Source organism: Emydura macquarii, unplaced genomic scaffold (assembly GCF_026122565.2).
Source record: "Emydura macquarii macquarii isolate MOO-44397 ecotype Brisbane River unplaced genomic scaffold, CSIRO-AGI_Emac_v2 contig_431, whole genome shotgun sequence".
NCBI lineage: Eukaryota > Metazoa > Chordata > Testudines > Chelidae > Emydura > Emydura macquarii.
Genome location: NW_027130568.1, coordinates 14,479,266 through 14,496,444, shown reverse-complemented (window position 1 = coordinate 14,496,444; position 17,179 = coordinate 14,479,266). Strand labels below are relative to the sequence as shown.

The 17,179-nt window shown below is 37.9% G+C and overlaps 1 protein-coding gene across 1 annotated transcript in view; it reads left to right on the top strand.

Moving 5' to 3' along the window:
- The window catches only part of CDKAL1 (CDK5 regulatory subunit associated protein 1 like 1), a 621,365-nt gene that overhangs the window by 429,454 nt on the left and 174,732 nt on the right, over window positions 1–17,179 (top strand). The window contains exon 11 of the mRNA XM_067537586.1: window positions 1,401–1,546. Coding sequence (XP_067393687.1) covers window positions 1,401–1,546 — 146 coding nt within the window. The remainder of the gene's footprint in view (window positions 1–1,400; window positions 1,547–17,179) is intronic.

The following is a 17,179-nucleotide window of genomic DNA, read 5'->3' as shown; positions in this document are numbered from 1 at the left end:
TCTTTTTATTATCATTATTATTGGGTTTTTTTAAATTACTTTCTCTGGAGTCTGGACCCTGACTATACCTTGTCCAAGAAATTTGGACCTTGACAAAAAATAGACTACCCAATCTGAAGTTTAGATAAAAGGTTCTGGGTTTTTACAGAAATGTTTTTTAAAAATGCAGGTCCACTATGGCACTTTTCTGTCATCTGTGAATATACTTGATGTACCTTGAGTTGATCCGTTAACCTCATTTAGCTACATATGTATGTATGGTATTATTGGTGTATTTATTAATATTTGTAATTATCTAAAATTTTAAATTTGGTTTGTGTACATAAGGTAATCAAGTTGTTTTCACCGAATAATGTAACTACTCCTCTCATTCATTTATACACTGGTTTCTTAGGCCAAGGTTTTCAAAAGTGGCTAGTGAGTTTTGGGGTATTTCAGTTTTTGAGTGTCCAATTTGTGACAGATTAAAGATGTCTAGTTTTTGGAGGATGGTGCAGGGTGTTGGCTCAGCATTTTCTAAAAGTCAGACCCCTTTAAGGTACATCAAGTTGGGCCCCCAAAAACTTTAACTTAGATTCCATATCCCTCCAGTACAGACTGTAAAAACCAAGGAAATAAGCAGTTCAGTCATTCATCTTCCCATATACTCTGCACTACCTCCCATCCACCACCCTGCTAAACCTCCACCCTGTTTCTCCAAGGGCCCATGTCACATCTTCTGCTCATCCCATCACACTTCCTAGCCCTCTTCAAGTTCACCTTTGTGCTCCGAACTACTCAATAAATGTATTTACCTTTATCCCTTTTAAAACTCTCTCCTTTTAATTTCTAGTTTTTTCTTGCTCTTGAGTAACAGGCTGAAATCTGTTACTTAGTATAGGAGCAAGTGTGTAACTCATTGGCTCTTCCTTAATTAGCAAAGAGCTAATCTTAAGGGTGCTCAAAATAAAAACTGAAAGGGATGCACTTAGATGCAAATGTGTATGGGCTGATTTGTCTCCCATAAAAAGGAGCTACTCATTGCTGCCTCATGAAAATCAGAACAGGCACTCCCTGAGAGCACTGCTCAAGATTTTAATCACACTTGGGGCAGAGTTCTGGAATTCCATGCTTCCAGTGTTTGTACTTAAATTATATTTATGTCTCTATCAAACAATACTGGTTAGAGGACATCACACTCTTGATACATTCTATTTGAAGTGAAGTGTAATCCTAAATCTTTCATCTTACTGCTGAAAAATCCCTACTAAACTCCCATCTTATCCTTGCTGTCTCATGGTTAGGCACTATAATTGAGTTCTGTTTGGGCCCCATTACTGACTCTGATTAGCATGTGTGAATTTTATGGGATTTCTGTGCATTGATTTAATATAAACTATTTTCTTCTGACTAATTTTTAGGAAATGGCAAAGATTCTCAATCATCCAAGAGTATATGCTTTTCTTCACATACCGGTCCAATCTGCTTCTGACAGCATACTCATGGACATGAAAAGAGAATATTGTGTGGCAGACTTCAAACGGGTGGTGGATTTCCTTAAAGAAAAGTAAGTCTGTTAATACTCAAGAAAATACCAATGTTCTTTTTTGCAATGTCAAGAACATGTGGCTGAAAATGCAGTTACTTGCAACCTCATAATTAAGGTATGAAAAAGCTTTCAAAGCCTGAGTTTCCTATAAACCTCTTGATGTGGTTTGCTCATTTGCCTGAGTTTCATAAATACCATCCATCTCTACATGACATGCTTTTAATTTGTCAATAGATTCCTAATCTTTTTTCAAATAATACAATTTTAGATTATTTTTATGCGTGAACTACTATATATAGGCTGCTTGAAGTTCACTTTGCTAAAGTCTTTAACTTTAATGTGGCTTTTCAGCATTGTATAATCTGCATACTTGAGAAAGTCCAATTTATGACAACATAAATGGACTTTTTTTTTTTTTTTTTTTTTTTTTTTACTAAGTAGTCTTTTATATCCTCTAACTGGAATAGATTTATTTTTGTATGTTAATCCCCTGAGTTTGCCTTAAAGAACTGTGACAATGTGTGGAAAGACTTTTTTTCCTATAAGGACACAATATGTGTTGACGTAAGTAAAAATGTGTCTAAACATGTTGTATTTCCACTAACACAAAGACTAATGATGTTGTGTTAAGCAGGAAAACACTTATAATAGCCAGTAATAGTTAGTTTAGCATTCTATTAAGTCATTTTTTTTACGTAGGACATCAAGTACTAACATTGAAGTGCACAGTGTGGTACTAAATATCTTACTTGCAATTACTGCAAGTAACTTCTTGGCCTATTTTGAATTAATATTTTTGTGTGGAATGACAGAAACTCACAATAATCTGAAAGAATTCTTTTTCTTTCTTTCTTTCTTATAAAAATATAGGGTTTTTTTGTGTGTTTGTGCTTGTCTCTTTATAACGTGGATTTGGGATTTCACTCATTTAATTTAGAGAGCCAATTTTTCTTATCCTAATCATTATAAAATACAGTGGTTTAACTGCATAAAGCACGAAATGCAAAAAGCTGTGTGGCAGATAGGAAAGATAAGAAAGAAAACTTGAAAAATGGAAGGACCACATTGAGCAAACTTTATTGACTTAGGGAGATTGATTGCAATGGGGCTACTTGTGAGAGCAAAGGTTGCATTCATAATTTATTATCATCATTATTATATTTACTTATGAGAAGTTTGATAATTTCCAAACAATGTATGGTGATGCCTTTCTTGTTGTTTTTTAATTAAGAAGTTATGTTGGCACACATCTTAACTAGGAACCATGTCAGTTTGTATCTGAGCTGACTTGAAGTGGATTCATTATTCTCTTCAGTAGTTTGCAAGTTGGCAGCTATTATCATAACAGCAGCTGGATTTCAGATAACCCAGTAGATCTGTCACATATGGGAATTTAATAAATCATGCAGCCCTTGTGCAAAAAAAAGTGTGCAAATTACTTAATATCCAAATTTATAGCAGCTGGTGATTGAGTATACAATAATCTATGACATAAATCATTTTCTTCAGACTTTTGTTACTTACGTAGTAAATTTGGTTTAAAAAAACATAATCAATTTGATGTTTCTATTTACAAGAAAATAGTAAAAATTGGTTTTTATTGCAAATCTACCAGATTATCTAGTGGTTGAGTCTCCATTTAGCATAATGGAAAATTCTTTGCAACATATGGCAGCAGGGTGAGGTAGCTATACAAGACAGAGAGAGATTTTTGGATATTTGAACATGTGCACATCTGTTAAACTCGTTTAGTTTTTCTTTTGTGCTGAAGAGCATGTGGTCTTTATTTGCAGTCTTTCCTCTCCTGGTATCAGCCAGCTATAACATTGCCATATAGACATTCCCATACAGATTTCTCAAAGCAAGAATTGCTGAGTCATAACATTACCACAGACTTCTCCAGAGTCTATACCCAGAATAGCTGATATTAACTATGTGTTTGTTGAACTATTTTACAACACAAGGACTGATGTCCCTCTTCCATATCACAAAACAGATCAACTCTAGCTATAAAGTTGGGACCCACTTACTGCAAACATTAGCGCAAGGCCCAGCCAGTAGATTCAGAATGGCATATACTTCCGTAAAATCAGGCATCTGCCATGTAAGCATTTACTCTTAGAACAGCATTAGACCCATAACACCACAGGCTGACTCAGTAAAGGAGATATCCAATACTTGAGCTATTCCATTAAGCGGTCAGATAGCTTGATGATAAAAACCCAGACAAGTAGAAAGAAATACATACTGAAATTGATAAGACTTGAATGAGAGAAAGGGGACTATATGATATCTGATCTGTTGGTGCTGTGGCACTAGGCACATAATGACAAGGAATCCCTCCATTCTCAGAAAGCATGGGGGAAAAAACATGAGCCGCCACCTTCATACCCAAGAGAAGGACCAGGAGTCATCTCTTCCCTCGGAAGAGGCAGGAGTGGCAGCCAGAGAACTCCCAGTACTAAAACTCTTGCAGTTGGGGGTATCTGCTTGGGTGCATGCTGATGTATTTTTCTACTTCCACACATATAGTCCTCCTCTATTGAGGTGGTGTTGGTGGAGTCCTAATGAATTTTGAAGAAGTCTTTCTGTATGTCAAAAATATTTTTAGAAAGATACCCAGAAGACACATTTATGTGAGTAGGTTGTAAAGACTTTGAACATGCTCTTACAATCTATTGAATAAATAAGATGTATTTTGTAAATGAGTGGATGTTCCAAAAAATCACATTTATCTAAATTGAAAAATGTGTGTTTGTGTTTTAGAAAATGTATCTGATCATTCTTTATATAAACTTTAGCTTCAACCACAGGCAGAGTAGTGTGGGAAAGTTTGTATTACCATTGTCAAGCTCAGGTTTGAAATACCAGACTTCCTGGAATCATAGGTGCAAATTCTAGCAGGATTGACTCTGACTTTCATCTTTTCAATGAATACTAATTGGATATCCAGCAGTTTACTATGTGGACATGTTTCAGATGAAATTGCTCTTTATACAATGATTAACTATGAAACTCATCACCATAAGATGATATTGACACCAAGAGCACTTCAAAAATATTTACATGGATAGTAAAAACATACAATTACAGAAATTTAGGGTTGGAAGGGACCTCCAGAGGTCATCTAGTCCCGCCTCCCATGCTGAGGCAGGACCAAGTAAATCTAGAGCACCCCTGACAAATGTTAGTCTAATTTGTTCTTTAAAACCTCCAGTGATGGGTATTCCACAATCTGCCATGATAACCTGTTCCATTATGTAATTACGCCTATATATATGTATAGAAATTCATGTATTATCTAATGTAACATCCATCGTTACATTAGATAATGTATAAATTGCTGTACATATATACACACACACAAATAAGCATGCCTCTCACCCTGCCAAGGTCCAGATGTGGAGTGTACTGTATGATTAAGGCACATAATGATGGACCCAGGTCTTTTATACAGGAAAATTAAAATGATATGAGTGTAAATAGCTGTCTATAAACTCAGTTTCACATTCTTTCCGATGTAAATAATTTTCAGCAATAAGAGTGACAACAAATTTGCATGGAACATAATTAACTCTGAGGACAAAATAAGTGATGTCCTTTGATTGAGGGACAGTTGAGATGTATGACAATGGGGGATATAAACTATCATTCTTCAGGATATGAGTTAGTCATTAATAGATGGGGTTATGGGGACAGGTTATTCTATTGTTGTCAACTACAGGATTTCTTACACCTTCCTCTGAGGCATCTGGAAGTGTCTGGGGATTAAATAAATCACTGGTCCAGTCTAGTTTGGCAATTCCAACTGTAAAAAAACAAAACTTTGTCTGATTTGTGCAGACTTTAGATACCTCAGCACTTTTTATAAATACAAGTTGTTTTCTTCAGTGTCCTTGCCCAAAATTTTTGACACAATACTGTAATCACTGAGGAACTAAGATCCTTGTTTATTCTTCATAAAGTATTAGTCAGTCTATAACATTTTAATTTATTTTCCATCATATTAATATTAATATTCACTTAATTGCTTTTCACACTGCTAAATGATATATAAGTTTTGGCTACCTTTTGTAAGCAATAGAGATCAGTACAGGTGCTCCAGTTAAGTCTTCAGAAATTAATGGGGAAGTGATGGAAGGGAGAAATATGGCAGAAGAGGGCTGATGGGAAGGCATTTTTAATGAGGGACCTTTGACTTTGAAAGTTGCTCCCTCTTGGTCTGAAAGCACAAATGTTTTGACCTTCAGAATACTTTGCAAAAGCTATCTATATTTCTAAATTTGGGGGGACTGGAGGAGAATCTGAAGTAGATGGGAGCAGATAATCACATTAAAATGGGACAAAATCTCACAAAAGCAAAAAAGTTAATGAGAAATATTACATCTATATCTGAAAAGGTTGTTCCTTTGCTCCCTCTCAAGATTTAAGGCTAGAGCATGTCAGCCTTAACTCTGAATTTTCTTTCTTTTATCGGTCAGGTTTTTGGTTTGCAATTCTCTTAGCTTGTGTAGAGAAACTGAGAAAGAAAGATTCATTTATCCTTTTATTAACAACATAATCTCATCACATAGGAGAAATGTATTAGGGTGTAACACAGTTAAACTCAGTCAAAAGCAACAAACAAAAATTTCAAAAGAGAATCACCATTCTAAAGGTCCTTTCATCAATATGTGATCATGTTGCTAGTTATTCAAGTAATTGCAAAATGTGAAATTCAGATCTCAGATATTCTTTATTTAAATATAGTCCAATATATTCCAATTATTTGCTTTTATTGCCAAAAGTCAATTTTAGGGGATTAAACTGAGAAGTTTTCGACATAATTAAAGCAGACTTATTCTTTTTTTTTTTTATAACTACAAACACCCCCCTTCAAAAGTTTAATTATGTTGTGAATCTTGAAAGCTGAAACTATTTAAAGGATAAACAACTCACATTTTAATACAGTGAAACCTCAATTAACAGAATTAGGATAGGATTAAATTTACTATATATCAATTTCTGAAGATCCTGTATTTGTAACAAGCATTTTGAAATTAATATCTGATCCAAGAATCAACATTTTAAATGACTAAATCTGCATATGCCCACAAACACCAGCAGAAAATACATAGTAATATTGGTTATCAACAGATATGTTTGAATAAAAACACAACCTCCTAAATGAATCAATGTATTCTCATCTCCTTTATGCTGATGTTCAATTGTGTGAAATTGAAGTCATTTACAAATAAATTCTGTTTAATGAGTAAGGCTGTGTCCACACTAACACTTTTGTCAGTATAATTTATGTAGCTCAGGGGTGTCGACATCCAGCCAACTCAACAATTAAGTCAGTCAGGCATGTCCACACCCCGCTCATTGTGTCAGTGAAGTGCGTCCTCTCTAGCAGTGCTTGCATTGATGCACAGAGCAGTGCACTGTGGGTAGCTATCCCACAGTGCAACTAGCCTCAGGGGGGTTCGAGAAGGACTTGCAATGCTTCAAGAGACAAAAACATTGTCACGTTGGGGGGGGATGGGAACATGGCTTCAGCCTCCCATGATGCAGTTTCCTCCCTCCCTGCCCTGATGTCAACAGCAAACTGCCCATACCTTTTTGCACCGTTTTTAAAAAACCTCTCTCAAAAATCACAAGTACGCCATAGCCCAATAAGCATGGCCCCCACTCAGCTGTGTACTCTTGTTGTGAGCATTACAAACACCTCACGTCTTATCCTGCAGTATTTCCAAAGCTAAAACAGGAGCTGAGCAGAACATTGCGAAGTCAGTCAAGCAGCCATGCTGCAAGCCATAGAATGAAACAGTTCCCAATTGCTGCTGGCAGTCATGCAGCAGCTGAACACAGTGGAGCACCATTTCTGGTCCTGAGAAACAAGCACTGACTGGTGGGATTGCATCGTTATGTAGCTTTGGGATGATGAGCAGAGGATACAGAACTTTCAAATGCAGAAGGCCACTTTCCAGGAACTTTGGGCAGAGCTTTCCCCAGCCTTGAAGTAAAGCAACGGTAAAATGAGGGCTGCTCTGACAATGGAGAAGTGCGTGGCAATCGCTCTATGGAAGTTGAGAATGCCAGACTGCTACCGGTCAGTGAGGAATCAATTTGGAGTCAAAAATCTACTGTGAGAGCTGTTGTGATCCAGGGCCATTATTTGACTTCTGCTAAGAAGGGTAGTGAATCAGAGCAACATGCAGGACATAGGGATGGGGTCCCTTAACTGTGGTGGGGTGATGGCATGCATATCCCTATCTTGGCACCAGACTACCCTGCCAGAGAGTACATAAACTGAAAGGGATATTTTTCAATGGTGTTGCAAGCACTGATGGATCACGGACATTTCACGGACAGCAACGTGGAATGGTCAGGAAAGATGCATGACACATATTTTTAGGAACACAGGTCTGTTCAGAAAGCTGCAATCAGGTACTTTCCTTCCAGATTGCAAAATAACCATTGATGATGTTGAAATGTCAGTAGTGAACCTGGGAGACCCAGCATACCTCTTGCTTCCATGGCTCATGAAGTCGTACACCGGCCACCTGCACAGTGGTAAGGAGCGGCTCAGCGGTAGGCTGAGCAAGTGCAGAATGATGATGGAATGTGCCTTTGGACATTTAAAGGGTTGCTGGAGCAGGGTGCTTACTAGGTTAGACCTCAGTGAAAGCAATATCTCTATTGCTATCGCTTCCTGTTGTGTGGTCTATAATATCTGTGAGGCAAAGTGAGAGAAGTTTCCACAGGGGTGGGGGCATGGAGGCAGTTAGACTGGAAGCTAATTTTGAGCAGCTAGATTCCAGGACAATAAGAAGAGCCCAATGAGGAGTTTTGAAACCTCTCGGAGGCTTTGAAAACCCATTTCAGCAATGAGTCACAGTAATGTGCACCTCTTATCTGTGTTGTGCCTTCCAGTACCATCCCCTCCATTGCATCAGTTTCATGGCATTTCCCCTTTTATCCCCCAAATGTCCATGCTTGGAATAAATACAAAGTGCTTCTTTCTCGAAATCTTGACTTTTATTGCACAAAAACAAAGACAGTGAAAGAACAGAAAAATAATTTAACTTTGGGCAAATGCTGTGATAAAATTGGGAGGGGAGAAACAAATGCAGCTTGTCTTTGCAAGCACATGCATCTTGTCATTCAGAAGTCTTCCAATGGCCACCTTTTGTTCTTAGTACTCTCCCCCACTGTTAATAATCCACAGCTTCTCATCCTGCATGGCACACTCATGCTCCTGAGCTGCTCTCCATGTCCATGTCCAGTTTTTCAGACAATGAAATCCTTCAGGCCCTTAGCTCCATGTCAGCTGTCCCAGAGGTGTTTATTATCTTTTTGAACATATCATCACGAGTTCTTTTTCTGCCTTCTAATCTGTGAAAGCCTCTCCACAGGTGTGGAGGATGTGCTGATGGCTACACTTTCTACTGTAAGGCATGGAAAGCACAAGGCAACCATTGTCAGTGCAAGCCCTGGGTCTTGTACAAGATTGCTGTTTAAAAATCACGCCTCTTATTACACTCAGGTGCAAGCCAGAACATAATCAGAATCTCTAGTTATTGAATGAACCAGTTTACTATTCCAGCCATGGTGAGTATGGCCAAGTAACATGGATGACATGACTTATGCTGCAGCTTTTGGGAAACCCGTGTCAGGGTCACAGGTGGGCTGTTGAACAATGTCTCCTCCCCTTAGCAACATGGAGGTTGCTTTGAGACCTGAAACCAATGTTAAGCCTCCCAAATTGCGGTCTTTGTCCAAGGCGCTTTGGATAGGGGTTTGCGACCACGAGAGAATCCTTCCCCTGCTTCCCTTAACGCTGCTGGTAGTAGTCGCCCTGGGCTTGCAGATTCTGAGGTCAGTGCCGATCCCTGACAACCAAACCATTGACATGTTAGGGAAACTCTGACTGAAGGACCTGCCATGGGTGGGGATCACATGTTCTATATTTTGCATTACGAGCACTTATAATGAAAACTTCCATCATCTCCCCTTGGGGGCCTTATGTGATATCAGTCTCCTGAGGATAACAGAGGTGGCAAGGGAGCAGATGCTGCAAGCATCTGAGTACAGACCTGGTCCTTATGCTACTATTCTGTGTACTGCAAGGATGCCAGTGTTGATATTGGAATGGTGTGGGAAAGTGTCCTACCAGGGTGGAAGAAGTAAGTCAGCCTTCCCCAGAAACCTTCTGCAAAGGATTGCAGAGTATCTTCATGACAGTTTCCTAAAGACCTCCATGGAGGATTCCCGGGTCATCCCAGTGCACATAAACAGTCTTTTCTAGGGGGCACCATCTGCATAGCTGGACTGGCCACTGGGAAGCAGATACCCACTGCACCTCACATTTTCTTTGTATTAAACATAAAACATAACAGCATGTAACCCCTACAGTTTGACTGGAATTGCATACCCACCAGAGGTGCCTTCCCCTGCATCATACTCGGCCACCACTCTGCGACTGGCTGAACTACTCCAGTGTTAAAAAATAGCTCCTGGCTCCTGCTCACCGTTCTTCCATTCTCTCTCCACACTGTCCTTATTGTTGTTGCCTGAGGTGGCCCTGGACTCAGAATCTTGGGAGGTATGTTTGGGGGTAGTGGTCGGGTCACTGCCAAAAATCACATGCAGCTCGTTGTAGAAGAGTCATGTCTCAAGGGCAGAACCAGAATGACTGTTATCCTCCCTTGTCGTCTTGTACGCCTGCTGAAGTTCTTTGATTTTCACATGGCACTGCTGCATATCCCTGGTGTACACCTTCTCCACCATGCCCCACACAATCTTTTCGTAGATATCTACATTTCTTCGGCTGGTTCGGAGCTGTGCCTACACAGACTCTTCTCCCCACAGACCAGAAAGATCCACCACCTCATGTCTACTCCAGGCTGCAGCGTATTTGGTGCATTCAGTCACCATAATCAGTTGGGCTGGTGATCTCTCCACACTAATCAAACAGGACATGAGAATGTAAAAGTTCCCAGGGCTTGAATAGGGGAGGAGCTGTTTCCTGTGTATTTGGCTCCAGTGTAGTGGTGTTGAAAACTTTCTCCAGAGCAGTCACAGTAGAGCTTCGTGGGATACTTCCAGGAGGCCAATTCAATTGACTTACACAACACTGTGTCTACACTGCCTCTCTGTCGACCCATCAACATCGAATTAAGCGGAGGTGGAGTTAATTAAGTAGAAGTTACAGGTGAGTTAGGTTGGTGGAAGGGACCTGGTAGTGTAGATGCACACATTATTAGGTCAACGTAAGGCGGCTTCCATCGACCTAAATTTGTAGTGTAGATCAGTTCTCAGAAAATGTCAGTATACTAAGAGTTAAAGGAATGCATTTGCAAGGTATCACGGTTGTACAAATTAGACATTTTTACAGTGCATGAACCAGGAAATGTGACTTCTTTAATTTAGTTCCTCAATCCATGGTATTTGTTTGTGGTTTCCTTTTATTGCAGACACTGCTGCAAAGCCTCATCCAAGGCTAATAGTGTCATTCAGCTGAGTGGTTACAGACAGGACCAGATTTAGAGAGAGGCCTATGCCTAATAAACCAATTCCTGGAATCATGTGATTACACCAGAATATCTGATTTCATTTTTTAAAAGAGTTTCTAGGTTGTGAATAAAATCTTGAAAATGAACTGTGAATAAATAATGCATGTCTGCCTGAGTCCCCAAAGAGCCTGAAGCAATAGCTCTGAGGGATATGAACTGCTCCATTTATCTCAATGGGGTTTTAACACCAAAACCCCTTGCGCTCTGGATTATATCAAGTAGATCCTACAAAGTTGAAAGATGATTGATCCGATAGACTGGAACAGCTCTTACAGATTTTATTTTTTTAAAGGAGATTTTTAATTTTTTAATTTCAAATAATTTTAAAAAATAATTTAAAATAATTGCTATCCTCTTGGCGATTGCTACTGCTTGCTCATCTCCTGAAATTGACACCTATAGAGGAAATTTCATGAGTTAAAAAGAAAAGTTATTTACAAGTAGCTGCAGTTTTTTCAAATATATTACCTCTATATAGCCACACTGCTCCTTTTTTCTCTCCTCCTCTTCTGATTGTTGAAACATACTTCAGTCAGGTCTTGGAAAGGAACTGAAGATAGCTAGGTGGGCAAGAACTTTTGTAAAACCAGGTTTTGAGCATTTTTGCCAGTATGGTTGTTTCCCCTGTGTGTGTGATACACACAAGGGATATGGGCTTTGGGTGTTTTACATCTTTCAGCTAGGGAGCCTGGCTCTTTAGTTGAAGCTGTAGGGACTTGAGCTTTCAGCTCTACAGGACCGTAGATCATTCCATGTTCCGTAAGCCAAGATAGCAGCTGTCACAAATGTACACTCTAATTTACTTTTGTGCTGCTGTTCAGAATAGTTCCATGGCTTGTAAGGTGTGATTCTGGCCTCCCTGTGCTGTGGCTCTGCATAGGAAATATATTCAGAAAAACACAAGTTAACGGTAGAAACCCCTCATTTGTCAAGTCAAACTCATTTGTTGCCGTGACAGGAGTTGGGGTTGTGTTTGGAAGCTATACTGGATTTGTTGCTTCAGTCATTATTTTATGGAGTTCACAGATTTAACCAGGCAGACTTTTTTTTATATTTTAAAATAAAATTGTTACAAAAAGGTTTTGCTATAACTTGTCTGTATTGAATGGCGACATTCATCATAATCGCATTGTGCCCATCTGTTCCTATTTAAGTCTGTAGGTAGATGAAGAAATAATTACTGTCTATGATAGTGTGAATGAGTAACCAGTTCAACCACATCTACAGTAACTGCAGGTGTACATGATGAGCTTTGTGAAAATAAATACGATGCAGACAATCTTCTAATGTTAAAGAAGTGATTTAACTTGAAGGATATGTTTTTGCTCTTTAAATTCTTAAAACAAAGAATAACAGAACACGTTACCTTAAAAGACAACTTTTTCTGGATTATTAGTTTGCAATGGCTTATTAAACTGGGGGTTCCTTACAACTGAAGGAGGGCTGTTGAATAAAATTGTCATGATGCGCCACTAGCAAGAAGTATAATTTAAAAAAACCACTGCTTACATTTATAGCCTGTTATCCCCACCCTTCAAAATACCCTCTCACAAATAAGAGTGCCCTGAAAGACATCACTTGATTTTTCTTTGGGGCTAAAGCTTATAAACAGTGGTATTTTAAGGGGTAGATTCTATGATATTTAATTTTGATTAGCAAATTAAAATATAATAGAACTAGTATTTGTTCTTAACTAATTACTCTTTCTAATAGCTGGTCTTTGTAACCATTTGATGCTATCACTATTATCCTTTTGCTTTGGTCCTCACCCTTCCGTTTGTTTGTTACATCCACTTAAAGAGTTTTGTCTTGAATTAGGTTGTAAACTCTTTGGACTGTTTCTGTATGTTTGTAGAGAGCTCAGGAAGTGGTACTGTAATCTGATTTTGGGGCTTCTTAGTGCTACTGTGCCACTGTAGTGCAAACAATAATTATGTGTGAAGAATTATAGTGAGGGCAAAAATGCTTCTTGATATGGTAAGAGAGCAATGAATGCCCATGTGGGCTTTGTCTTGATAGTTTCAGGAACTATCATGGTGTTCAGTTTTTGAGAAGTCCTCTTTTTAAAGTAAGATCATGTATTGTTTGAGCAGGTGTAAAGGAGCTTTCATACATGACTTTATAACAATGCACCCCCCAATGAAATTACATTTCTCTTCCCCATACACCTACTACAGCTATGTTATGGCATCCAACTTCACAGTAAGAGTATTGGCTGCTATCCGCATCTCTATGTTCCAGAGTATTACTGTTACATCTGCCAGCCTGTTATTTTCATGCGCCTATCACATGGTACATGGGGACATATGCTGGCATGCTAATGTAAAATAATCCTTAAATCTGAGACTGCTTTTGAAGGTTAAATGACACTGTAACTTGAAGTGCCACATCTTTTGGGTGGGTAGAGAATAGAATATTTTCACATTAACTTCCCACACCCCCCACAGATGACCGTAGCCTTCTGATTTTTATGAATAAAAACTGCTTCAGCCTATGTAATAGCTCAGTTCTGTGGCAGTGTGTAACAGCCATCCAGTTATGCAAGGGTTGTGCATTACTGCGATTTTAGGGAAGTTTCTTCTGCCCACATTACATTTTCCTGAAAGTTGAAGTATCAATTGAAATTGTAAATTTGGAGACGAAAGCTAGATTTTGGGGTCAGGTATGATCTTTTTGTTCTGTTTGTTGCAGCGCCTAGCGCAGTCCATGACTAGAACTCCTAGGTGTTAGAGTAATACAAATAATAAGTAATAATATATCTTCCACCTCCATCATTCGTTCCCCACCCCTTGGAAGGTCTAGTGAGTTATGCCTGGAATTGTAGCATTGATACAACAATCAATAGGCCTAGCAGTCTTTCCAAATTGTGCTGTATGTGGACATAGCACATTAGTGAACTTAGAAGAGGATAGCTATTGTTAACACGCCCTACATTTGCAACTGTATAACACTCTACTATCGACAGATAGGGCTTTGGTGAATAGGTTTTTCAATGGTTCCTAATGTGACAAACATGTTTTCTATGCCACATTTTCAGGAATAAAAGTATTTATTATTTCCCTTTCTGTTCATTTAAACATGGTATGGAACCTGCTTTCTTTTTGCCAACCATAACTAGTAAAGTTGTTTGGAGTGATGCCTTCTATTTTTGAAAATTCTGTACTTAAAGCTTTCACTGGATGGTCTTACCTTCAATTTCCTTCTGAGTATCCAAATAATGCTATTGTTAGAATAGGAGAATAGGAATATGTTATGTGACTTAGATGTTTCGAGCTCCCAATTTCTTAAGTATGGAAAAATTTGTCTTTTTCCCCCCTTGGTTGTGTTTTCTGGCTGTAACTGTTTAACACTAATGCTAAGGTGGGCATTATAAACATCACTTAATATTAGGAATTTGTGCTCATTCAGTATCTATTACATACCAGTGGCTATACATTTCTGCAGTTCAGCTTTTTAATATTCTTTTTAAAGGAAGCATTATAATAATTTAGATAGTATTTTAAAACAAAGTAATAATTAGAACAATTGTCCTCCTATTCTTTACAAATAAGTTTCAGCTTGCTTTACTGTCATCATGCTCTGTCTACTGCCAAGAGCAGAGTTTTAAGTCCATGTTAGAATGGGATGATAATTTTCTATCCTAGATTGATTTTAAAATATTAGCAGTTGTTTTCATGATAATTTCTATGATTACATTTAGTTCTCAGTTCAATGATAATACTCACGTTTATTATGTATATCCAAATATATGTTGATATATGTAAATATTTAACTGCGTGTGTATGTCCATTCATTTAGAATAAAGGTAGGCATGTCACATATACCTTACACTGTTTATACATAAAAATTTTGGTGAATATAGTAATTTTTAATAAAAAGGAAATGTGCCAATTATATATACATATATGTGTACATATATACACACGTTTTTTTCACATATTAATTTCATTGTGTAGGTGATGGTGATAAATCAGCTTGATAAACCATGTTATTTTTCAGAGTATGAAGCAATATTCTATCTCCCATAATATTTTTAATAAAAAAATGACAGTTGGCATGCTAATAGCATAAATAATAATTGAAGTCACATTTACATTAGAGCCCTTGGGGAAAATAAATTGGAAAGAATTATTTAAAAAATTAGAAATTTAATAGTTCTACAGCTAATCATTATTTTAAAGATAACTTCTTGAATTAAACTTTTTAATGTAAGAGGGAAACTAATAACGAGAATGAAAATATGCAGAGGTTGTTAAACCTCATTCACAGTGTAACCATACAATTAAAACATCATTTCTCATGAGATACATAATGGTTATGCCACTAGTGAATGTATTCACTTGGGAACTGTAGCATAGGTTACCTATGGGAGGAAGTGCCGGGGGGAAAGCGACATGGGTGGAGCCTTGGGGTTTATTTTGTAACCCACACGTATTTTATATTAGTTGTAAATTGCGTGTGCTACTCTTGAGTTGATGTTCTCTCCATTTTATAATGGGAATTAAATTTACAGTGATGAATGTTTCATTTATTACACTTTATGATATTAAGAAGAACACAATTTTAAAAGGCTTTTGCACAAGGTTTGAGTGATTGCAGGAATAGAAGATTCAATATTATGTTTTCCATGCCTTCACTGCTTTTGTCTTGAATTTTAAAAGGTTCTTTGTTTTAAATTCTTTCAACCTTTTTGTTGTCTTTCTGTTTTGCTTGCCTTAATGATCAGAGGCTTGGAGCTCTCAGATTGCTGGGGGAGAAGATGGCAAAGTGCTATTGCTATATGACTCTCATTTATAGCATTTCTGAACTGATTTAAAAATTAAGATGGCAATACTGTAAAACAGAAGGCAGCAATATAAACTCTCTTCTTGATTCACTTAGCTGAAAATTGCAATTCAGGTGCAACCCAAGGTAAAGATGAATTCCTGAATTCAAATATCTTGCAGGTAACATACGTGAGGATGGGAAGCCAGACCTCCTCCCATTCTTCCAAAATCTGGAGAAAATATTCACCAGTAAAACCAAGAAGTCAGAGATACTAATTTTCTTCTGGATTGTCTGTGTCAGCTTAGAAGGAAAGGAAGGAAACACTACATCTCAAAAGTACTATTTCTTCTTTAGGGGAAAAATGAGCTATTTGGTTAGTTGCAACTGTGCTGCAGGGCCACTTTTTTTCTTCCTTTGTATGTATGTGTGTGTGCTTAGTCATAGTTATTTGTTAGCATTAGTTGCTGTGGATCTGTTATCTTTAAAGATTTTCAGTGATTATTTCCTCAGAGTCTTGAGAGATGCAATCAGTTTAATTTGTTGAGGACAAAAATTGGTGGCGGGAATTCTGTGCAGTGGCGGGAAGGCTGCACCCACATTGTTGATTTAAGATGCCAGGAGAACTTGACTCATGTGCCTAATACTAACAATTGCTGGGGCCAGACAGTTCACCTTAAACTGTGGCCAATGAACTATTATGTCCACTTAGCCTATTCTCCTACGATATCTCTACCCAGCTCCCCCATCTTCATCGATCCTTATACCCAGAAACTCTGAGCTGTATGACTCTGCACTACCTTTAAAGCAATCAGACTTCTACTTCGTCATTCCATTCATGCTTGTCATTTATTATGTAGCCACCAGCCTGGGGGCGGTGACTCTATGGAATGACTCTATGGAAAATACAATCTGTGTTTTGCTGTTAATTTCAGCATATAATTGCTCATCTCAGTTGGCATTGTTTGTGAAGAAATGTACCACTTGAAATTCTTGTTTCTCTTTCTTCTGCACTGTCCAATATTATTTATTTGTGGAACTACTTCTCTTATACCAAAGAACTAGCAAATAGATAAACAAAATAACACTGGAGGAAACTGCTATTTTTATGGTATAACATGTAAAACTGTTCATTGTTGAAAACCTGGGCAAATAAACACACTCCCAAAATCACTTTTAAGAGATATGGTTAATCTTTGTTTCCTCACAGTTTCTTACCTATTTAATTTCTTCCTTGGATATTTCCTGCAGTAACAGAGTATAACCTCAGTTAAACAGTGTTACTTACTCTGCTGTTACCTATTTACATTAAGAATTCTGGCTTGGGAGT